The sequence below is a fragment of the Sinohyriopsis cumingii genome, chromosome 14 (assembly GCF_028554795.1).
Source record: "Sinohyriopsis cumingii isolate HCF-2022 chromosome 14, ASM2855479v2, whole genome shotgun sequence".
Classification (NCBI taxonomy): Eukaryota; Metazoa; Mollusca; class Bivalvia; order Unionida; family Unionidae; genus Sinohyriopsis; species Sinohyriopsis cumingii.
The window spans coordinates 17,105,336-17,130,875 of record NC_142974.1 but is presented as its reverse complement, the minus strand read 5'-3'; the positions used below and the strand labels follow the sequence as shown (position 1 = coordinate 17,130,875).

The following is a 25,540-nucleotide window of genomic DNA, read 5'->3' as shown; positions in this document are numbered from 1 at the left end:
ATCAATATGACTGGTATATCCATTTCATCAATATGACCATTATGTCTGCTTCATTAATATGACTGGTATACATATTGCATTAATATGAAAGGTATACGTATTTATTAAATATTACTGGAATACACGTTTCACCCATATGACTGGTACGCATATTCCATTAATGTGACTGATATACATCTTTCATTAATATAACTGGTATTCATGTTTCATTAATATGACTGGAATACACATTTCATGAAGGTGATTTATATGCTAAAATTCATCATTATGCCTGGCATACATATGTTATATATACTTAATCAATGTTATCTATATATGATACAAAGCAATAAATTATCGAGTAGTTTAAGTGGCTCTTGTTACGTTTATGACAGCTTATATACAAGTATCACACTCGATAAGTGCTCATTATGCGCTTCATTTGCACAGCTCGACAGATAATGAACCCCTGAGACGAAGCGCTGTACTAGATATTACTGTATAATTTATGTTAAATGATGCCATATTTTTTCTTCAGATGGTAATTTTAAGCTTGCCACTGGAAAGTATCTGGATTACGAAACTACGACTTTCTACAATGTGTCCTTCACAGTCAATGATGGCATGGCCACAGGTGGACCATACTTCCTGCTTCTGTACGTGGAGAATGACAACGAGCCTTGTTCCTTTGACAACACTATGTATTATGCAAGCGCAGATGAAGGAGCGGTATCTATCTATCTATCTATCTATCTATCTATCTATCTATCTATCTATCTATCTATCTATCTATCTATCTATCTATCTATCTATCTATCTATCTGTTCTAGAGAACACTTACCCAAACACCGTCTACCACTAATATTAAAGAGTATGTATGTATGTATGTATGTATGTATGTATGTATGTATGTATATATATATATATATATATATATATATATATATATATATATATATATATATATATATATATATATATATATATATATATATATATCTTCTTGTGTGACTCTGTGCATAATATCTTGACATCAGTGTAGAAAATATTAATGTATATGCCAATAAATTATCATATCAGTACAAACATAACTTTATCTTATGCCGGATAACAGAACAAATTGTGATTATTCCTACCAATATTATTTCAGGCCGGAAGTGCTTCCATGATTCCTGGATTTACAGTAACTGACCCGGATGCAGGGGCCATCTGGACCTATCACCTTTACAACGCCAACAACAGTGACCGATTTACAATTGATTCGTCTGCGGGTTCGCCTATGGGCTTTGCTGTGAACTATGACATAGACAACAATGCCATGCCAAATAAAGTCATTTTAACCGTCCTCTGTAAAGACAACGGAGGCACAACAGGGGTTATTAAAACGGGATCTACACAAATTACTATCACTATTAATGTAAGTTTATTAAAATATGTAATGTGGAGATGCATATTACAGGGAAGGGACAATGATACAAGTATTTAAGACCATTTGAAGAAGAAAATAATAAAGATTTCTCCCAAAGTTAGCATTTACTCTATTGTGATCAAACTTTGCATGCCAAAACGTGTTAGGTGGTTTGCAGTCTCGTGGCACAGAAAACGAAACGATAATTCATTAAAGATCACCTGGCACAGAAAACGATACGATAATTCATTAATAGTCTCATGGCACAGAAAACGATACGATAAATAATTAATAACCACATGGCACAGAAAATGATACCATAGTTCATTAATGGTCTCATGGTACAGAAAACGATATGATAGTTCATTAATGGTCTCATGGTACAGAAAACGATACGATAATTCATAAATGATTTCATGGCACAGAACACGATACGATAACTCATTAATGGTGTCATGGCACAGAAAATGATACGGTAATTCATTAATGGTCCCTTTTGCAAAACAGATTCAAAGCGATAGTCCAGAGAGTACTTCTGTAAACGATGAGAGAAATATCAGCTATAGTCAAAATGAAATTGAGATTTTTATTGTGATATAATAAATAGACAGATATATTCAAAGGACTACATTTCGTAAAGACAAACTATGACTTTGCCTTTTAAAAATTTTACTCATTTGTTTGCTTTTATCTTTGTTTTGTATGCATTATTTGGGAGAATCTGTCACATCCTTACTTCTTATCTTAGTCTCATGGTGAATAGTTACATTTAGCAACATTTATCTCGTGATGGATAGTTACATTTAGCTACATTTATCTCGTGGTGGATAGTTACATTTAGCTACATTTATCTCGTGGTGGATAGTTAAATTTAGCTACATTTATCTCGTGATGGATAGCTAAATTTAGCTCCATTTATCTCGTGGTGGATAGTTACATTTAGCTACATTTATCTCGTGGTGGATAGTTACATTTAGCTACATTTATCTTTTGGTGGATAGTTACATTTAGCTAGATTCATCTCGTGATGGATAGTTTAATTTAGCTACATTTATCTCGTGGTGGATAGTTACATTTAGCAACATTTCTCTCGTGATGGATAGTTAAATTTAGCTACATTTATCTAGTGGTGGATAGTTACATTTAGCTACATTTATCTAGTGGTGGATAGTTAAATTTAGCTACATTTATCTCGTGGTGGATAGTTACCTTTAGCTACATTTATCTAGTGATGGATAGTTACATTTAGCTACATTTATCTCGTGGTGGATAGTTAAATTTAGCTACATTTTTCTCGTGGTGGATAGTTACATTTAGCTACATTTATCTCGTGTTGGATAGTTACATTTAGCTACATTTATCTAGTGGTGGATAGTTACATTTAGCTACATTTATCTAGTGGTGGATAGTTACATTTAGCAACATTTATCTAGTGATGGATAGTTAAATTTAGCTACATTTATCTCGTGGTGGATAGTTACCTTTAGCTACATTTATCTAGTGATGGATAGTTACATTTAGCTACATTTGTCTCGTGGTGGATAGTTACATTTAGCTACATTTATCTTTTGGTGGATAGTTACATTTAGCTAGATTCATCTCGTGATGGATAGTTAAATTTAGCTACATTTATCTCGTGGTGGATAGTTACATTTAGCAACATTTCTCTCGTGATGGATAGTTAAATTTAGCTACATTTATCTAGTGGTGGATAGTTACATTTAGCTACATTTATCTAGTGGTGGATAGTTAAATTTAGCTACGTTTATCTCGTGGTGGATAGTTACCTTTAGCTACATTTATCTAGTGATGGATAGTTACATTTAGCTACATTTATCTCGTGGTGGATAGTTAAATTTAGCTACATTTTTCTCGTGGTGGATAGTTACATTTAGCTACATTTATCTCGTGGTGGATAGTTACATTTAGCTACATTTATATCGTGATGGATAGTTATATTTAGCTACATTTTTCTCGTGGTGGATAGTTACATTTAGCTAGATTCATCTCGTGGTGGATAGTTACATTTAGCTACATTTATCTAGTGGTGGATAGTTACATTTAGCTACATTTATCTAGTGGTGGATAGTTACCTTTAGCTACATTTATCTAGTGGTGGATAGTTACATTTAGCTACATTTATCTCGTGATGGATAGTTACATCTGGTTATCTTTGTATGGATAGTTACTTTTGCCTATCTGTGTCTCAATGTGGTAGTTATTTTGGTTATCTTTGTCTCCTGGTGGTTAGTTAGATTTGGTTGTCTTTGTCTCATGGTGGTTAGTTACATTTGGTTATCCTTCTCACAATGGGTTGTTAAATTTGCTTATCTTTGTCTCATGGTGGGTAGTTGCGTTTGGTTATCATAATCTCATGGTGGGTGGTTACATTTGGTTACCTTTGTCTTTTCGCAGGTAGTTTTGTTTGGTTACCTTTGTCTCGTGTTTGGTAGTTACACTTGGTTGTCTTTGTCTCCTAATGGGTAGTTGCATTTGGTTATCTTTGTCTCCTGGGGGTAAATATTTCGTTATCTTTGTCTTATGGTGTGTAGGTAAATTTGGTTATCTTTGTCTCCCGGCGTGTAGTTACATTTGGTTATCTTCTTTTCATGGTGGGCAGTTGCATTTGGTTGGTGATGGTATTTGTCTTTGTTAGAGTTTTAGCTGTGCGTTTCACTTTGCCATTTTTTCTAACGAGCATTTTGCTTGGCACTACAAAACCTGGATTGTGATGACGTGTTCTTAGACCATAAACATACATTCTTCATTTTAATAAACCACTGAAACTGCTCTTAAGGTGGCGCTCTACAGTTTCGTATTTTGTACAGAGTTATATTTTTGCAGAAAAATAAATTCTCTTGTGTTTCTCATTATTTATCCTCATTATATACAATAAGACATTGGATATCATAGCTATTGTTAAAAGAAGTTTTAGTGCCCTTTATTGTAGTATATGATTCATAGGTGTAATTTGGGTTATGGAGTATACAGCTTGAATGTTCACCTATCATAAACTGCTTTTTTTTCCCTGGATTTGAAAGGTAAATTATACACAGTTCATGGCACTTTCCAAAGCTCGTATTGCTAATCAAGTAAAAATCGATTTCTTTATTTTAATACTGCTAAAAATAGTATGCTTTGAATTAATTCAAGGTGATTTTTCTAGCACATGAAAGCAGCCAGTTTGGTCAGCTGCGTGCTTAGAGAATGTACAATTTCCATAAGTAAAATACGTAAATCAGTTTCAGCAACAATGCATGAAAGCCGTATACAGTTATCCTAACGTTCTCTCCATTGTGCATGCTGCAAATGCAACAAACATCACCTTATACCTGTCATTCTTGAGGTATATGTAGAGTGCCACCGAAACACTCCATTGTCAAAGTCATATATGCCAGATATTATATACACAGGATGTGAACGACAATACCCCGACCTTCAGTGCGAGCAGTTACACCGTATACGCCGACCAATACGACTATCCTGGATCTGTCCTGGGGAGTCTGACCGTCACTGACATTGATTCCGGAAGTAACGCCCTCTACACATGCACAGCAACATCCACCTCGACCAACTCAGCTACATACAGTGTTAATTCTGATTGTAGCATATACCTTGCTAAGACCATTTCTTTTGATTATGGGACCACTGTTCAGTGAGTATTTTCTATTGGAAGCGCAACTCATTTGTACCTATTCATCACATAAATTAAAGAATGTATTGAGAAAAAAGAAACAGAGATTAAACTGATATTGAATTTACGTGTTAATATAAAAATTTTGAAAACTATGTCATCTTTACCATTTTATTGTTTAACTAACTGGATCTTTTAAGCAGTCTGTTCTTGAACACTTTTGTATTGAGATAGGTTACATAATCCGTTGTGACGAACACGAAATGAGAGTAGGCTAAACCGGAATACATGGACACACGCACGCACATAAATGCATACATACATACATACATACATACATACATACATACATACATACATACGCACGCACGCACACACACACACATTACATACATACATACATACATACATACATACATACATACATGCATGCATGCATGCATGCATGCATGCATACATACATACATACATACATACATACGGAGAGAGAGAGAGAGAGAGAGAGAGAGAGAGAGAGAGAGAGAGAGAGAGAAGCTTACAGAAACGTTGGATGAATTTGGCTTGCTAGAAAATCTTTTTTTTTCTACAGGTATATCGTCAAAGCAATAGACCAAGGTACCATTCCACTTACAGGCACTGCTACTGTCAATGTTGTGTACAGGCAGACCACAACCACAACTGTCACCACTACTACCACCACTCAATACAACTTTTTCAGTCGAGCTGAGAACATTGCTGTTTTCTCACTTCTTCTCGTCACTGCATTAGCGCTGATAGCAATTTTGTTGTACATCTGTGTTGAATGCTGCTGGGGAAGTTTGTATTGTTGTAACGCATGTAACGGCGCATACAATTCTTGCAGCAGAGGGTGCGACTGTTGTCGACCTACCAAGTAAGTTTAGTCAACTTTGCAGGACCAACCATTGGCAATCTGATTAATATCGAAATATACATATCTAAGGGGCACCAATATGTGGTGGTCTTGCTGTTATATTTCACCAAAATCGTACCAAGCTACCGGTGATAATCCGCTACGTTCCTTATCACCCGTGGCTGCCTGTGTTGAGGCTTCCTAGTTTTTCACGAGTACGTTTAAGGACAAATACTTCATCAACAACACCGTGCAATACTTTTCTACACGTTAGTGAAAGTGCCAGTTTTATCGATCAGTACCGGACTGTGCGTAGAAGAGACACTTTCACTGACCCCTTCAAACAACGTGAAAGTCATGATGAGTAATAATGGAGAGAAAATATTTATTCGCCCTCGCAGTTATTAGTAAACCAGAGAACATCTACGAGTGTTAAAGGAACTTATCAGATTTTCGCCCGTTTGTAGCGAAGATTTTTTGAAAATTTATTGAATTTTCTATTATTAAAATTATCTAACGTTACAAGATCTAGTAATGTTTAGCTATATATGTTATAAATACAGAGATGTATATGACTATTGTATTATTAGGAATGCAACGATACGTATTCTAAATGATAGGAGATGCAAATTTGAATAAACAAATTTGTACACACAAAAAACTTTGAACGTTTGGTACCACCTCTTTCTTGAATGTTGTCGTAGATAAGGCAATAAAACCATAATATATCACAATGTTTTATACAAAAAATTAATGTAACAACCATTTTATGAGAAAACCTTTACTGAATTGACTGATCCTTTTCCTTTTCTGTTAAAGGTAGTTAATTTTCAGATACCCTTGGAGCGTTTTCTTCATGATGAGAAAGAAAATTACATTAATATCGTTTATCAGTAATGAACATGATGACAAATAGGGCTGTTATTACATTTATCAGTAATGAACATGATGACAAATAGGGCTGTTATTACATTTATAAGCAATGAACGTAATGACAAATAGGGCTGTTTATTACATTTATCAGTAATGAACATGATGACAAATAGGGCTGTAATTACATTTATCAGTAATGAACATGATGACAAATAGGGCTGTTATTACATTTATAAGTAATGAACATGGTGACAAATATGGCTGTTTATTACATTTATCAGTAATGAACGTAATGACAAATATGGCTGTTTATTACATTTATCAGTAATGAACGTAATGACAAATATGGCTATTTATTACATTTATCAGTAATGAACATTATGACAAATAGGGCTGTTATTACATTTATAAGTAATGAACATGATGACAAATATGGCTATTTATTACATTTATCAGTAATGAATGTAATGACAAATAGGGCTGTTTATTACATATTTCAGTCAAGCACGTCAATGAGCACGTTATAATTCAAGTTACTATTTTTTTAAATAAATGATTCCTCTCTATCTAAACGCAATTGAAAATTATTTCAGCGACTGATCTTGACATAGGAATGAATATTTGTTTCTCTCTCACAAACTTATATAAAAAGACACAATTAAATGACCACGATGTAGGTTACACGTTCGACGTTTCTTAGTTTGTAAATATGGATAGATATTTTGAACTCGAACATTAGTAAACAACCTTTTAAAAACCCATACGTATTATGTAAGCCATAATTACTTTACCCCAATTACCCCCAATTACTCCCAATTACGACAATTGTCAAGCACACACATACATTGAGATACCTTTCGTCATAATTCGCAAACACATACAGTAACAAACAATAATCTTAGGATAATCTTCGGACACATAGGACACTATACGAAAGTACAGTCATGTCAAAAATGAGACTATTAAATGACACATATAATAATCATGTGACACATAGGATAATAATGTGACAAATATAACAATCACATGTCACTTTGACAAAACATGTGACACATATAAGAATTATACGACATGCAGAAGAATCAGGTCAAACATAAGACAATAATATTAGACAGGACAATCATAAGTCAGTTACGACAAACATGGAATTTAGAATAATCATACAACGTATAGAAAAATCACATGACACATTGGAAAAGCATGTGACACGTTGATAAATCACATGACACAAAGGGCATTTTGTTGGCACCTAAAATAATCATGTAACAAATATTTGCATAAAATAATCAATCAGCTATACAGCTAATTGTTTTTATCAGTATTGTTAAAATTCTAAGAAAATTTGGATTTCTTTATTCTTGTCTTCAGCAGACCACCATCGCCCAGGAAGATCAAACCGCACACGTAAGTTGCTGGATTTTACTTATTATTACATGACGAGAAAAAATTAACTGTGGAGGAACTTGTATCTATTACGAGTCTAGGCTCTTACAAAAAGTAACAGCAAAACGGTGAAGAGAACAAGCTTTGTGAAATTTAACAAATAACTTTTTTACCTATAATATCAAGTGAAAATTGAGGAAGAAAGAACTTACGGTTTTACGAATCAGATCACGAAAAAACCAAGAATTCAAAAATAGAAGTCCGAATAATACAAAGACCTGAATGAAACTGAGTTTGAATCCAGATGAAATCCAAAATGAAAGACGAGGACGTCAGTTGTAGCCTGCACAGTGCTACAGTGTCAGCAGATTCTTGTTGAATCAAAGAAAATATTATTGCAGTTTTTAAATTCTATATAAATTTCGATAAATGCCTTGTCCTAGAATTAATTTAGAGTACTAGTATTTCCAGGGAAAATAATCACTTGAAATCCAATAATTTGAAGAAAATAAAATTTCAGCCCAAATTGATCACAACAACACAACTTATATTGTCAAAGGTTTAAAGCCCACTGACTACAAAACATTAGGCATAAGGCTAACTTAAGACGCAAAACAGTTTCCCGGACGAAAGTCAAGAGTTTAACCTTCCAGAAGAAATGGAAGTTTTTTTTGTATGAAATTTATTACACACTCCCAGTATGGCCTTAACTCAAATTAATGGCTTTTACTCTGAGAAAGAATGATAAACAAATTTTAAAAAGTTCTTTACCAGAATTGCCACTGTTTCTGAATCAAGTTCAGAAACTAGATAGTATTTCTATTATTAGTTGTTTACGTTAAAAATAAAAATAACAATAAGTCAGAACCGAACTCTATTCTAGACAATCTCAAACCCAGTAAACAAAGTTATGTTACAACATCATGCAATATAATTTTAAAAATTTAAAACTAAGAAACAAATAATTAAATTAAATATACATAACATTTCGCCCCATAAAAGAAAATAAAGATTTATATATTAAAGCTTTCTTTTTACCATATAATAATTATACACGAAGTGAATAATAAAAACAATACCGAGAAATCGTATGAATGATACAAAATGTACAGGACAAAATATTTCTAGACACGAGGAAGTGCATCTGATATTAGACTGACTTTTCCCTTGATGTGCCTGATGACAATTATATATTCTTGTATCAACAAACTCCATCTTAGTAGTCTTTGACTTTTGTTCTTCATCTTGCCGACGAAAGTAAGGTGGTTATGATCACCAAACACACTAATCGAAGAAGCAGCTGAACTAATGTCAACTTCAAAATGTTGTAATGCCAATATCAAAGCTAAACATTCCTTCTCTATTGTTGAATATTTTTAGTGCTTGTTTAATTTCTTGTAAAAATAGCACACTAGAGGAATCAACACAATTTTTATCTTCTTGAATCAATACTGCAACAACCCCAGCATCACTTGCATCAACAGGCAGTTTAAAAGAATGGCTGAAATTTGGAGTTTTATAATTGGTGCACTCTTTAAGTATGGCTTTTAACATGTCAAAAGCCTCCTGATATTTTACAGAGCAATAAAACTTGGTCTTCATACTCAATACATTTGTCAGGGGTTCAGCAATTATGGCAAAATTGGCACAAAATTTCCGATAGTATCCAACCATACGTAAAATCGTATCATTTGCATTTTACTAACAGGCAAAGGGAACTCAGAGATAGCCTTGACCTTAGCATATATAGGTTTAACGTGTCCATATCCCACGATATGTTCTAGAAATGTTACACAAGTATGGAAGAACTCACCTTTGGATAAATTAATTGTCAAACTTGCATCCGCGAGTCTGTCAAAGAGTTTCCGAATTGTCGGTAAATGTTCTTCCCAGGTTTCATTGTAGATGATGACATCATCGATGTAAGCATCACAATGATCTAGATCAGAAGTAACCATGTTCATTAGACGTTGAAAAGTACTTGGCGAACCTTTCATCCCAAACAGCATTACTTTATGTTGATAAAGTCTATCTGGAGTCACGAATGCCGAATTTCCCATTGCTCTTTCCGTCAGTGGTATTTGCCTTATTCCTTTCAGAAGGTAAACTTTTCGATTTTTTCAAAGCATTCATCGATTCTTGGTAATGGAAATGAATATATTTTAGTCACCACGTTCACCTACCTATAATCAGTGCAATACATTAAGCTTTATCTGGTTTCGGAACATGTATCCATGGTTAACTCTTGTAAATTTTACTGGACTGTACAAAGTCATTATCTAGGAAATACTTGATTACGTTTTTCAAGTATTCCTGTCTGAGAGGGTTCATCCTGTATAGATATGATTTAACGGGTTTGGAATTTACAATTTAATCGACACAGAAAAAATTGTTTGTTCTTGTAGAAACATCTGGAAATAAGTCCTCATAATCAAGTAGTAACTGTTTAAGTTCGTGCCTTTCTTTCTGTTGTAAATGTGAAAGTTTCTGGTCCAGATTATTCACGATTTCTGAAATCCAAAGACTTGTAGTTCCAAAATCAGTACGATTGCACTCCTTAGCTTAAATCCTCACTGAGTGGGACAGGTACAACTAAATTAATTGGATGTCTAACCTGGATATCTCAATATACTCCTTTAACATATTTATGTAGCAATGTTGTTGTTTTTTTTTTAAATTTTGCCTCCTATGAGTATTTATGATATTATTTAAATCATTTATTTTCTTGTCAGCTGTATAAGAACCATTATACTTGGCCTGAACAGGACTTTTGGTACGGGAAAAAGAGACAGAACTCTATCACCAGGCTGAAAACTCATTTCCTTTGCATTTTTGTTATACCTTTATTTCGTTTTTTGACTGAGTAGAGTGCAGATTAGTTCTTGCAACCTCACAAGCATTTTACAACTTATACTTAAAAATTGCAACATTTAAAATAAATAACAGACAGGTACTTCAGTGGCTTCAGTTTTACTAATGGCCATTTGAAACAAGCAGGACAGGACATGATTTTGTTCTTGTTCGACGACAAGTGATTGTCGTTTATCACCGTGATTAGAATAAAAAGAATGAGTAGTCAAAAGAGGATCACTGTGAGATCAATACCTTCTGGTTGATCCAAACAAGAAGTGAAAGTGACCTCATCAAAAGCCTCACTAATACACGTGTCAGTTAAAGGAATACTTTCTTGATCAACATCATTCTCAAAAGCATTCTTTGCCTTAGCTCTATAAACTGCACAAGCTGGGAATTCTGTTTCAATAGGATTGACCTTCCGATCCACACAAAGCTTGTTTGTTCCAAGTGGATTAACCACAACATGTCCAGCTAAGGCGTTGCCTAGTAATACACGAATGTCCATACCAGGAAAAGCATAAAAATACTGTCACGGGTCCAGAGACTAAGCCTGGTGACAAATTTACACAATGGAGAGGAACATTAACAAAGTCGCACTCTAGTACCTGAATACGAACACACCAATTAAAATATTACTGTTCAGAAAAACGTAAATTACCTGATAATAAAAGACTCTGGGAAGCTCATGTGTCCTTTAAAATTTTAATATGTATATTATTGACTGACATGAATGGTTCATAGTTCTCCATAATAAAATCAGACTGGGGTGAAGAATTAGACCCAACAAATGTATTGATTTCAATACCTGACCGTGACCGTTACCTCTTAGAAATAAGAGCATTTGGAATAGGTCTGTCTTGATTCTGATGCTTGTTTTTTTCAATTTGTAACAATCAGAAATAACGTGTCATTTCTTCTTGCAATTGGTACACGTAGGAAGACATATGGATTCTTGATCAAGCTTATCAGAAGCTTGATTTTTAAAAGTTGTGCCAGATTGAAATTTAGAAGGCTTGTATTAAGCTGATATATTTTTCTACCATAAGACTGCTAACTGGTAGACTTGCAGCACGAGTAGTATACTCCAAGGTTACAATATTATGCTCATCAATCAAGATAAGTCTTAGTATCACTTTGGACACTGTTCTGAAACTTAAGTGATACAAGTTGTCGTGATTTTCTTAATCTTGATCAACTTTCTTCTCTAAGCATCATCGATCAATTAATTGCACTTTTCTCTTTCAAATTCGACATGAATTTGTCCAGGTTTCTTTTTATAGTTCCTGAATTTTAAGACTCAGCGGCCAACTCATAACACTTTAAGATGCATTCCTCAATAGCACATTGCCGTAGTGACACTGAATTGTAAATATCACTAGCTTTACTAGCAAATACACATTGTAGTAATAGAGTCTAATGTTCGCTTGGCCATTTCAAATTTTCAGAAACGTTTTCAAACTGAGGAAAATGTTTGTCTACCTCTCTTTCTCTAAAAGGGGACTTTAACCTAATATTCTTAGTAACATAAAATTTTAATTTGTATTTGAAGTGGGAACCCGCATTTCACGTGCCAGCTATATTTCTCGTCTTCAGTATTGATATCCCCTCTCTTCCTTCTCACTTTGCATTTGCATTTGCATCTGTCTGTCTCTCTTTCTCCAATTGTAACATCATTTGTTTATCTCTCCTCTTTCTCGAATCGCATCTGCATTTGTTTCTCTTCTTTCAATAACTGCATTTGTTCTTTTTGTAACTCTCTCTCTCTCTCTCTCTCTCTCTCTCTCTCTCTCTCTCTCTCTCTCAAATGCAGAACCAAAATGTTTTTATTTCCTGCTTCGTTTAGGAAGATTTTGCCTCATCTTCTTGGCATCCGTCCGTCTACGGAAGACGATGGCGTAGCTCCAAAGTAAGCTTTTGTTTATCCTTCTTTCTAGCTCTCTTATCAGCTTGTTTTATATGTCTGTCTTCCTCTGCATTTTCAGCTCCCTGCCTGACAGCTAGAAGCCAGCTGGAATAGTCGTTTGCACAGCTCTCCCAGTCGTTGACATTGATGTTTGCCGTCTTCATATCCTTGTTGCAAACATCTTTGTAGCGCATATGTGGTCGTCCAGTTGGTCGTGCACTTTCAGCTAACACCCCATATAACAGGTCCTTGGGAATGCGACCTGGGTCCATTCTCTTGACATGGCCAAGCCAGAGAAGGCGCCCTCGCTGGGAATGGAAAACATGCTGTTCATGTTGGTGCGTTCTAGAACCTCTGTGTTGGGTACTATGTCCTGCCACTGGATGTGCAGAATGCGCCGCAGACATCTCAGGTGGAAGCTGTTGAGTTTCCTCTCGTGTCTTGCATATGTGGTCCATGTTTCGCCGCTGTAGATGAGTGACCTGAGCACGCAGGCTTGGTAGACACGCAGTTTGGTCTTCTCGGTGAGGTTGGGATTGTTTCAGACCCTCTGGTTAATTCTGGACATCACTGCTGCTGCCATGTCAATCATAGCGTTCACCTCAGAATCAGTGGAGAGTGAGCTGGAGATGTTGGACCCGAGGTATGTGAAGTTCTCGACAACTTCCAAGTTGTACCCATCGATGGTGACAGAAGGAGGAGAGTCTGCGTCCTGCGCCATTACGTTTGTTTTCTTCAAACTGATGGTCAGTCCAAATTCCTTACAAGCGTGGGAGTGGCGGCATACCAGCTGCTCAAGTTCATCTTCCGTGTGTGATGTCAAGGCTGCATCGTCAGCGGAGAGCAATGCGCGGATGAGTACCTCTGTGACTTTAGTCTTAGCACGGAGACGGACGATGTTGAAAAACTTGCCGTCAGCCCTGATATGGATGTACACTCCCTCGCCGAAGTCCTTGAATGTGTACTGGCGAAGCATGGAAAAGAAGATGGCAAGGAGCGTCGACGCAAGGACACAGCCTTGTTTGACTCCACTGATGACTGTGAAGGCATCTGATGTTGCGCAATTGAAGCACAATGTACAAGTTCTCGTGGAACGACATGAAGACAAAAGCCGACGCAGGGGCAGCCGATCTTCTGCAGGAGTCTGAAGAGTCCACTCCGACTAACCATGTCAAACGCCTTCGTCAGGTCTATGAAGGCAATATAGAGGGGCGTCTGCTGCTCGAGACACTTCTCCTGCAGTTGACATAGTGAGAAGATCATGTCGACAGTTGACCTGCCGGCTATGATCTGCAAGCGCGCCAGGGCAAAACGGGCGAAAGCCTTTCCGACGATGCTGAGGAGGGAGATGCCCCGGTAGTTGTTTCATGCACTACGGTCTCCTTTGTTTTTATACAAAGTAACGATGTTGGCGTAACGCATGTCCTGTGGGATGTATCCTGTTCTCAGCAGAGCAGAGAAGTATGTGTAGGGGCTGGAGCAGTTTTTCGCTCTTGAGGACTTCATGAATTCCGTCGCTTCCAGGATCCTTCCCAAAGGCAATGCAAACAATGGCTTTCCCAGCTCTTCCATGGTGGGCTGTGCGTCTAGCTCCTCCATGACAGGCAGGTTTCGAATGGCGTCCATGGCAGTGTCATTGAGATTGTTTTGGGTTGCATATAGCTCGAGACAGCGCTCAACCCATCGCTGCACTTGTTTCTACTGGTCCGTGATTACTTCGCTCTTGAGGGGGACGGTCTTGTAGCTCTTGCATCCCCGTTGTCGGCAGCTGTCTGTGTACTGTTGCAAAGGTTCAGCCAGTAGGTGTTGGCACAGCGGCGGGTGGTCTTCTAGTCGTGTTGCTTGCAATCCTAAGGGTTTGTAGTTTTCTGGGGCTAGGTGATGCCTTGTGTGCCTGGAGGGCTTTTCTCTTTGCCTTAATCACGGACTCCATCTCCTCCCAGTTTGCCTCATACCAGTCGACATTCTTTCGCTCCCTCTTCCTATAAGCTGTGATGGCTGAATTGTACACAGAGTCAGGGATATCAAACCACTTGCAGTCATTGGTGTCATTAGGTGTCACTTTGGTGAGGGCTTCCTGCAGTTTGCTGATGAACTGCTGTGTTTTCTTTGGGTTGCTTGCACAACAGGTGTTGATGCGTGGGTGAACCTTCGTCTTGGCGTGGTAAAGCTTCTTGGGTAATATTCGCACCTTGCTGGACACGAGGGAATGGTCTGTGTCCCAGTCGGCACTGTGATAGCTGCGGGTGAGGAGAACACTGTCCAGTTATACACGCCTGGTGATGACGAGGTCTAGCTGGTGCCAGTGGCGTGAACGTGGGTGTCTCCATGACACCTGGAGGATCTCCTTGCATTTGAGGAAAGCATAGGTCACACATAGGCTGTGGGAGCAGCACATATTCAGCAGTCGCTGACCATTCTCGTTGATCTTGGCCCTTCCGTAAAAGCCGAGACAGGTGGACCAGGCCTCATGGTCAGCTCCCATTCTAGCATTGAAGTCTCCTAGCAAGTAAAGGACTTCATTGTTTGAGATACTGGATATTGCCTGTGCCAGAGCCTCATAAACCCTGTCTTTCTTCTCGTGGGTGGAGCAGAGGGTTGGGGCGTACACGATGCAGATGTTGACCGGGCCTGACGATGTTGACAGCCGGAGGACAAGGATTCTCTCAGTACCTGATGACGGACATTCAATGAAGGCGATTAGCGTGTTCTTTACGACAATGCCTACGTCATGCAGCCTAGGTTCATCTGAGGGCTTCCCCTTCCAAACGAAGGGTAATTGGCTTCCTTGATAGTGCCGCTGTCCGCCAGTCGGGTCTCCTGTAGGCAGGCAATGTCGATGTTCAGTCGGGACGGTTCTCTGTCAATGACGGCAGTCTTCCGTGCATCATCCATCTGCTGAAGGTCAGCGGTCAATCCAGGACACATTGAACCTGATGTACCAGTTTGCAAAACGAAGAGCTGGAGTCTTCTTATTTCTTCTTTTAGTCTTTCCTGGTGGGAGTTTAGTGGCCCACTTGTCGAGATGATTCCATACGCTCCACTTATCCAGTGAAGCAGGCAGGCCATGGCGTGCAGCACCTTACTGACTGGGGGCTGCCCAGCTTGAGATTGGCGGTAGCTGTCCGGTGAGACCTGGAGATCTCTCCCACCGTCAGAAGTAACACTTGGCGTCAAGCTCTATGCAAATCGAGCTTTGACTTAGAACCGGTAAACTGCTACTTCTCGTGTTGTGCCGACGCTGTACGACGACGCGGGAGTGTCCTCTCCAGTGAAGCTATGAATCCTGGGCAGGGTGGTATGGAGAATCAACTGTTGTCCATGCAGCAGATCCGCCCTCTCCACGCAGCTGGTGGGCCCAAGGGAACGACGAATGCCGATACAGCTTTGCACCAGCGGCGTCGCAGGAGTTGCCGGAATGACGTTGAAGTCAATTTCAGACCGCCTTAGGGACTCCGTCTCCGGATTTTCTGTCGGGGTTTACTCCCTTAGCCTTTCCCATGAGTGGATGGGATATAGCCACAAGGCAGCACAGGTTTGGAATCGGAGTTTTCCTTCTCCTAGATGAGCTACCATCGAAGGTTTACATGTCATATCTACCCGAAGCAACTGGTTTCAAGGCGCCAGTGGCCTGCCTTCACCCCTTCTCCTGATAGTGGAAAACGTGGTCTGTCGGACTTCAAATCTAAGGCACTCGCGAAGGTCAGGATCTGGATTTTAGTTGATAGAGGCAATCAGAGACGCAAGCCGTATGGGGCATTTCTGGAGGATTGCGGCCCTTGTCTCCCACTCCCACCCTGGGCAATGTCAACCTTAGACGATAATGATTATGTTTTCTCACAAGTTGAAGCAATTCATCTTTTTTCAAAAGGTCTAATTGATCCAAGGTAGGATTTGATACGAAGATCTCCATTTTTGATGACATTGTACTAAAAAAGCTTGCTGATTTCACTGAAGATGTATCAAATATGAAAATAATACTTGGATTTGAAATTTTAAAAAAATAACTGGAAAAAAGTGAAGACAGCAAGCTTTGTAAAATTTAACAAATAATTTATTTCTCTAGAATATCAACTGAAAAATGTGAAAAAGAGAACTTACGGTTTTGCTAATCGAATCCAAAAATAATCAAAGAATTAAACAATAGAGGTCAGAAACTATATACAGTGTTTATATTATTAGTTATTTTGAAACAATCCGTCAGAACTGAACTCTATTCTAGACAATATCAAATCCAGTAAACAAAGTTACATTACAATAAAATGTTATGGAATTTAAAAAATTAGAACTAACAAAGAAATAATTAAATTAAATATGCATAGCATGTTGTTATCGCTCTTGTTGTGTATGTGCGTTAATATGTCGGTGTATGTAAAGAGGGAGAGAGAGCATACCATTAGGGAATAATAATAATAATAATAATAATAATAATAATAATAAATAATAATAATAATAATACATTGAACGTTAATCACGTTCGGTTTTGCATAAAATGAAGCTTAACTTCAGACCTGACTGATTACTGAATGCAAAGACTCCAGAAGTGGATAAAAATGATATAATCATTTATGTTTCTTTTTATTTAATTTCATTTGTTCAAAAGCATTGTATATTTTCATGAAATTACTGTTAGGTAAAGGATACTACAACATTTTAATGTATTAGAATTTCAAGTACGTTTAAAATTATGTTAATTTAGATGTCATGTATTCAATTGCTCTGATGAATAATGAGTTCAACAATGCTTGTTGACAGGGTCTGATCAAGAAAATTAGTGTAATATTCTCCCGTCGGTTTGAAAAATGAATGTGCGAAAAATGTTAGGAGTTTATAAAGGATTTAATAAAACTATTTAGGAGGGGATTGCAAATATAATTCGGGATTTGTACGCATTCAATTCATTTTTCAGCCCGATTGTTTAAAACAAATATAAATTAGTACAACTACCAATCTCGCGTCCTTGGATCTCCTATGACAGCTGTTGACATGACGCAGTAACAATATATTGTCCTTGTGTTTTTAATCAAACGCGTCTTGCCGGCTTTGGATGTATTTGCTGAGTAGCAGAAATTAATATCACGCACACCAACACCCACCCACACTCTTTTATTAATGCATACACCTAAAGAAATTTCAGCTTTTAAATGACGAAATATTTTAATGTTTTCTTTATTTAGCCTATGAAAATTATGAGGTGAACATTTTTGCTGCAAAGTATCGTATTATAGTTTGGGATAAGTGAAATACAAGAAAAACAGTATTGAGACCTGGCTAAGTTTTATCTTTACTCAGTGCTTTTTTTCCGATTTATTGTCAATTATTCTGCGGTATGTGGTTCCATGATAAATGCATGTAAAAAGAAAACATTAAAATAATCAGTAAATAATTATCACGTTTGAATCACAGTACGTCTAACTTCGCCATTGATGGTGTATTAGGTATCGTACTATTACAGATGTATGTAAACAATATTGAAATATTGGATAATAGTAATAAATTATGATAATATTTTACAGAAACACGTGTTATTCTGTAATAGTGCAATCAATTCATAAGCATAGTGGTAACAATATGGTTTCATTATGGAGAAGACAAACTACAAATATATTGTTTTCCATATCTGTGCGAATGTCCAGATTTATTTGTTTTTATGAATGTATTTACAAGATATAAGCACTATTTATTATGTGTTCTTATGAAACTGGAGGCAACGTCTCCTACCCTGGTCAAAATTAAATCTTGTGTAACCCAGTTAAAGAAATCAGTGACATGACATTTAGCATTATGATCTAATCAACAATCATCAAGAACTAATGACTTCCTGGGCGTCTAATCAACAATCATCAAGAACTAAAGACTTCCTAGGCGTCATCTACGTAACTGAAACATATAATTAATAAATGCAATTTAAAGCAAATTATCACAAGCAGTTATCATCATCTAATAATATATGCATACCTGCCTGTCTGTCTGCATCCATCCATCAATCCGTCCGTCCGTCCGTCCGCCCATCCATACATCCATCCGTCCAATACAAATGCATATTATTCTTGAAGATTCATCTTTAAACTGTATATATTCAGTTTGATTATTTTATCTTTTCACAGGCCAGAAAAGCCAGTGACCCCAGCACAAAGTGTAAAGAGTATTTCATACCCAGGTAATCATTTCTCTCGTATTAATAATTTGCACAAGCCATTCCAGGAATGCCAGAAGAACGGAAGTTGCAAACTCGAGACCATTTGTTTTGTTGATTTTAATGGTACTTTTAACTAATATTGACTTCAAATTGAAGCTTAGTGCCTTTGCCAAGGCCACGCAGAGTCAGTCGATCCCATCCGGCCTGCTATGTTATTCTGATCAGCACTCCATTTTAATATTGTTTGTCTGGTGTACATTTATAATTCTCTCTAATTAATTATATTAACCTTGATTTCTTTCATAGGAATCCGGAATGACTGTAGATACACGAGAATTAATTACTAGGTCATCATGCGAGTGTCTGCTACACACGAGTGCGTACAACACCGACTCAGTTGCATCATTTTTGGTGATGTGTGCTTAGTCGTGAAGGAATATGGGCTCGTGTGTGCAGGCAAGGCGATGGGTGCCGTTTATCCGCAGACCAGGGTTCGAATCTCCGTAGAGTACGAATTAAAAATTTGTATGATAGTATATATAAACGTTAACTCTATCACAGGGTGTGGGTGGGGGCAGTGAGCAAAAGCACAAGCGGTGCGAATTCAACGATCCCTTTGTGTTCCAGGAAGGTATGTACTTGATTATATTCTTGCAGAAAATGTATTTGTGTCATGGGCTGCCCGTTAATATTTTGTTGCTGTTGTATGGTTCATGGTGGCCAGTATTAATGGTGGAGGAAGAATCCGGGAAAACCCCGGAAAGAACCACTGACCCACGAGAAGCTACTGGCAAGCTTTCTCACATACCCACATTGGCTGAATCCGAGACTCGAACCCACGCAGACAGAGGTGAGATGGCAGTGATCCGTAACGAAGAGCGCTGTATACCACTCGGCCACTCGGGGCCCCTTCAATATTTTGTGAACTAGGCGGTTACCTAGGGCACCACGTTAAATGCGGCGCTAAATCTGAGGAAAAATTATCAGGTGGTTGGAGCTAACTGCATAGCTCCTGGCCTATTAGCATCCTGAATTTACTAAAAAAGTACTTTCTTATTTATTATTGCTGATTAGAATGACATGAGTTCCACATTTTGGACCACTGTAATTTAGACAACATTTTCAATAGAATCACATTCTCCTTACTGCACTCAAAACGAAATCAATGTGATTTTCCTGGTAAACAATATGAAAAATGCGTCTATTTGACAATTACAAGAATTCATATTTTTGGCATATTAGGATTCCAAACAATCAATGCCAGATCGGAAACACATATGCAGCTGCATCACCTCACTCCAGTGCTAAAGTCACATGTACATCGTACGGGATTGACCTACCTAATACATCCAGTCCATCAAAAAATGAAGAGCAGAATTTAGCTTGATAGACAGAAAAACAAAATTCCTCCACTGCAGATCCACTAGAAAAGTTGTTTCAGTCCGCATTCATTCACAATATGACTCGACTCTAAATGTCAGTTTTATGTAGACCAAAACGATAATTCTTTTTAAATGGATGACCAAGCTAGCTATCAAGTTGAAAGGCCTATGGGCTGTGCTATGCGCATTAATATGTGTGTGCTTTTTTGTTACTGTTTATTGTTGAACCATCGGTTGTTTATTGGTTAAGGAATTGAGCATAAGTTCAATTACTTTGTTTCTTGTAGTGTATTCTTGTTATTATTCAGCCTTAGGTCCAGAATATAATAGAAAGGTTGCTACATTTGCATATGAAATGTTTCTGAGTACTACTGCATTCTTAATGTCGCGCAATATTACTCATAAACACTCGTTCATATTTTCCCATACAAATGCAGCAACCTATACAATTATAGTGTTATTGATAAACAGTAGTTTTCATAACGAGGTGGAGTAGTCGTGTTGGAGTCTACATTCATCAAGAATATGTGTCGTTTAAAGGGACCACAGTGACTTAGATTATATTAAAATCGGTCACGGAAGGATTACTGTGACTTAGGCATCTCAACAAGATATTAGTAGAACGTTTCTTCTTCATAATTCCTAGACTAATTTTTCGTTATTTTGAACAAATGCAGGAACTTAGATAGCTTCAAGCTACACCCATTGCACTTCTTGTGCTTTCGAAACTCTTTGTGCGGCACAGAGAGAATAAACCATTTTGTTTTGTAAGTTGATAAAATAAACTCTTTTATTGTATTGGCAATCTTTGGTAGCTGTCCAGTAACAGAGCTGTGTGTGCATCAACATTTAAATATACAATGAAACGAAAAAGTCCGAATGAAATAATTGCAGTCTATACTAACGGTAGAAATTGATAGCCGGCCTCCGGATTCTCGGATTCTTGCTGTATGCAGATTATTGTATACAGCTTCTTTAAATTGAATAACTATTTGTAATCCCTAGAGCTTTGTGCAAAAATGTTTCCATGGAAATGAAGAGTCCTGGATAGTACATAATTTGAATTTCACTCAAGGACCACCATACTCATTTCTTCGACTCTATATTGATATCAAACTGTGCATTGATGAACTAACTGCAATAAACGATCAAATCAATTCGTATATTTTGGCTGTATTTTGTTGTAGAGAAAGTTAGACCAGTAGTGGAGGAAATTGATGATAAACCTATACCTAGTCTTTCGTATGATACAGGACCAAGATACTTCAGATCAAGTCGCCCATACGGATCATCTTGGTGCGTATCCTTGATCAATACTTATAAAAACGAAGATTATCCGGATGTTATTCATCCCATTTATCGTTTTCTTTTTTTAACACAATTGCATTCTGCTTGTAGTTTGTTGGTCATAATATTTTATACTGATATTTCCTCCTGCTCATTGTCATCATTATTGCTCGCATTCATGGTCTTCTTTCCTTTGTCCTCTAATTTGCTGAGATTCTTTGTCTCGTTCTATTTGCTCAAGTACCTGTTGTTCGTTGTTTTTACTCCTGTTCTTGTTGGTCGTGTTCTTCTTCCTGCTCTTCTTTTGTTTTGCTAATGCTCATTTTTTAGTCTTTTTTGGTCATGTTCTTGCTGTTGTTTATTGTGTTTCTGTTCTTGTTTTTGTTCTTCATGTTTGTATTTTTCCTTTTCACATTATTTTATTCCTTGTTATTCTGATTCATTTTCTTTCCGAAGATCCAGCTGTTTCGTCTTATCCAAGAAATGACGTGGAATATGAAAACGAATTCAGTTCATGGTTGGGTGACTTATGCCGTCATTAAACTTAGGCTGGCCTAAATATTTATGAAACAAAAAGGGGGGCGGGACAAAGTTCGCTTTGTACAGATCATGTCAGCTGCAATGAGGCTGTATTGTGCTTCAAGTTATGTGACAAGTAAAATAATTTCAAAGCAAACATGCTGTACATAAAAACAAATAATCATTCAATCACCTAAAAATAGATCAAAATATCGATTGGAAAAATCCTTTATTTCATTATGTTTATTGAAAGCAAAGGAAGTAACGTATAAATAATAATAATAATAATAATAATAATAATAATAATTATTATTATTATTATTATTATTATTATTATTATTAGTAGTAGTAGTAGTAGTAGTAGTAGTAGTATTAATATTCTTCTTCTTCTTCTTCTTATTATTATTATTATTATTATTATTATTATCAAAAGTAATTAATTGACTGACTAATTATTAAATAATTAATTTTATTTATTTATTTTTCACCTCTGTTTTCAGGGGGCAACCTCCCACCGCCGCAACCCTACCACAGTATTCGGTACCACAACGGTATCCCGGACCATCTCGGGTGGCTCTAATGCCTGTCTATAACTGACAACATATTTATATCTGTTGTTTTGTACTTTGAAATAAGTTGTCACGAATATTAGTTAGGTTAGAATGGTTTTCCAATGATTGTTTTTGAGTACATCTCAATATCTGAGTGAAAGCTTGTGTATTCTCTTGATATGTGGATGACTATATATATATATATATATATATATATATATATATAACGAGAGAGAGAGACAGACTGAGTACATATTCCATAATTATACACTGTGATACACGGACTCTCAAATGGTAATAATATTTATTTGCATTATGTATGGAAAAATAAGTATTATTCATTGATTTTTGTAAAATTAGGTCTCCAAGGGATACGGATAGATGGGCTTCAATATACGACGGATGATGTTCATGTCGTTTAAAGACAAACCGTTAAGGATGATTATTCAAGTGATTTGTATTCATTTCGTCCCATTTATGTCCTGTCTAACAAGAGTCATCCAGCATCGGAATTCTGTGTTAAAATCGGGACGATCTAATGCCATGACGAGATTCTCGCGTGAGAGCCTTGGAAAGGTCAATACAAATGCGTCTTTCGTCCGAAGATAAATCCACATATACCAAAACTTCCAACAGCAATATTTGAGCATCAGCAATAAATGTAAACATACTTGTAATGAACTTTAGTTTTGGTTGAATGTATGTCGCAAAAGTGTGCAACACGTGCCGCTTTTATACGTAGCGAGTTAGTGTTACGGTCAATAAATTTACAAGATTTTCGTTGAGAAGCTAATCTTTGTTCTACTCTATACATTGTATGTGGTTCTTTCGAAACATAAACAAAAATATGAACTTTTTTGATAAAAACGAACTACATTTCATTTTAAAATAGTCCACTAACCTGTCAAATAAGTAGCAACTTACCAGACTTTTGGTATGGCTTCTTTTGAACATTAAAACTGCTTTTATATTCCATAAGATGGCGCTATACAGAGTTTTTAAGAAAATGAATTGTTCAAGGTGTTCCTCTCTGGTTCTCCAAGTTATTTGGAAAATACTTAGTTTTTCTTAGGTATATGTTAAAAGACATTTTTATTCCGCTTGGTCATTTTCACTTCCTTGACCTCGGAGGTAAATGGATTTACATTTAAAATATTCTGTAATTCATTCATTGCACTTTCAGTAGCTAGCATTGTGTCGTCTGGCGAAAATCGTTTTTAATAACTTCTCAAGATAACGTGCTTTTCGACTAATTCATGCTGATTTTCTGACTACATGGGAACAGTACTCTTTGGTTAGCTGTGTGCTTAGATGCAGAATTTCCACACAAGTACCAAGTCAGGATAAATTTAAGCTACAATACATGAAAGTAACATAAAACATCCTCAACCCCTACACTTCACTCTCTCAGAGGTTCATACTATCTGTGGAGCTATCCTCGAAGCAGACATTGATTGGTGAACATCTCACGGAATCACACGAGAGATCTGGTTGAACGAAACTACAACATCGAACGTAAATAGTAGAGGGGTTGTCATCAAACTTCACACATTTCGGTGTTTTTTCAAAACTGATTACTTTTATTTAAGCGTTATGGGATTGGGAACTACAAGCAAGATTAACATATCTCTGAAACTGAAGAGCTTTACAATATGCAAAACGTCGAACCTCCAAAAATGAAGATGGAGAACAGAAGTGCTCCAATATAAGCATTGGCAATTTTACGTTTTGCAAAAACAGATATTAACACACTTTTTGGAAGAATTTTATTAAGTTTTAAAATTATTTCCAAGAGATATATTAAATTTACTTCATTAGGTCATGAAACAACAAAGTTATGGCGCCACGTGTTTGGAACTAATACGTTGATCTTAACATACAGACGTTACCTCAGAGTTGATTGGCGTAAGGATAATATCCAAATCTGGATAGTAAATCGCCCGATAGCAGAGTGTTTTTTTCAGCGGCTGTGGCGCAGAGTGGTTGTGTCAATTAACTGCCATCAAATACGCAAAGCCTAGGGCAAGAACACAATAATAAAAAGATCTGCTTATTCAAACGTAGCCTTATTATCTTACATTTTTTTCTAACTTATAGCCCTCCTTCAAAGTTCTAATTGATAAATACTTCAACAAGAAAAAGACATTATTCTTGCTTCAAATCGATTTTTTCGCGTTTTGATATGTTATATTATCTTTCTTTTCCATTAAGCAGAATTGATTAATTGGATGGACTGGTTGTTAAATAAATGTTCTGTAACTTGCTGTTTTGGTGATATTTATCGATTTTGTCTATATCATTTCAGTCTATAAGGGTCATTTCAGTCGCTAAGGGTCACTTTGAATTTATTTTCTCCTGTTTATAACATTTTGCTATCGTTGAAAGAATAGCTATAGGTTGCAATTTCTAATATGTTGACAAGCATCAATTCTCTAACTAAAGCAGCAGGGAGGGTGAACATACCATTTTTGAAGGGTCTAAAATTGAAATGAACCTTTGTAAAAAAGACGATTAAATAACGTAAATAACACTAAAATTAACCCTTCTAATCACCAGTGGAGGCTTCTCTAACTGGGTTAGTTCATTTTATTATTTTGATTTTTCATGTTCTGAAATATAAATGTGTATTCGTATATTACAAAATTGAACCTACTCGGTGGTCGCACCCTCCCTGATGTTATAATTAAATGATTACTATATCAATAATGGTACCAGCTAGGTCGTATTATACAGCTAGATTAGCTCGAGAGAATAG

At 36.7% G+C, this 25,540-nt stretch overlaps 1 protein-coding gene across 1 annotated transcript in view; it reads left to right on the top strand.

Moving 5' to 3' along the window:
• The window catches only part of LOC149783336 (protocadherin Fat 4-like), a 35,287-nt gene extending 10,238 nt beyond the window's left edge, over positions 1 to 25,049 (top strand). Inside the window, exons 7-14 of the mRNA XM_089933097.1 lie at positions 518 to 708; positions 1,130 to 1,396; positions 4,801 to 5,042; positions 5,611 to 5,913; positions 8,134 to 8,169; positions 19,015 to 19,067; positions 21,616 to 21,724; positions 22,735 to 25,049. Coding sequence (XP_089789223.1) covers positions 518 to 708; positions 1,130 to 1,396; positions 4,801 to 5,042; positions 5,611 to 5,913; positions 8,134 to 8,169; positions 19,015 to 19,067; positions 21,616 to 21,724; positions 22,735 to 22,831 — 1,298 coding nt within the window. The 3' untranslated portion in view covers positions 22,832 to 25,049. The remainder of the gene's footprint in view (positions 1 to 517; positions 709 to 1,129; positions 1,397 to 4,800; positions 5,043 to 5,610; positions 5,914 to 8,133; positions 8,170 to 19,014; positions 19,068 to 21,615; positions 21,725 to 22,734) is intronic.
• Positions 25,050 to 25,540: the final 491 nt, after the last annotated feature.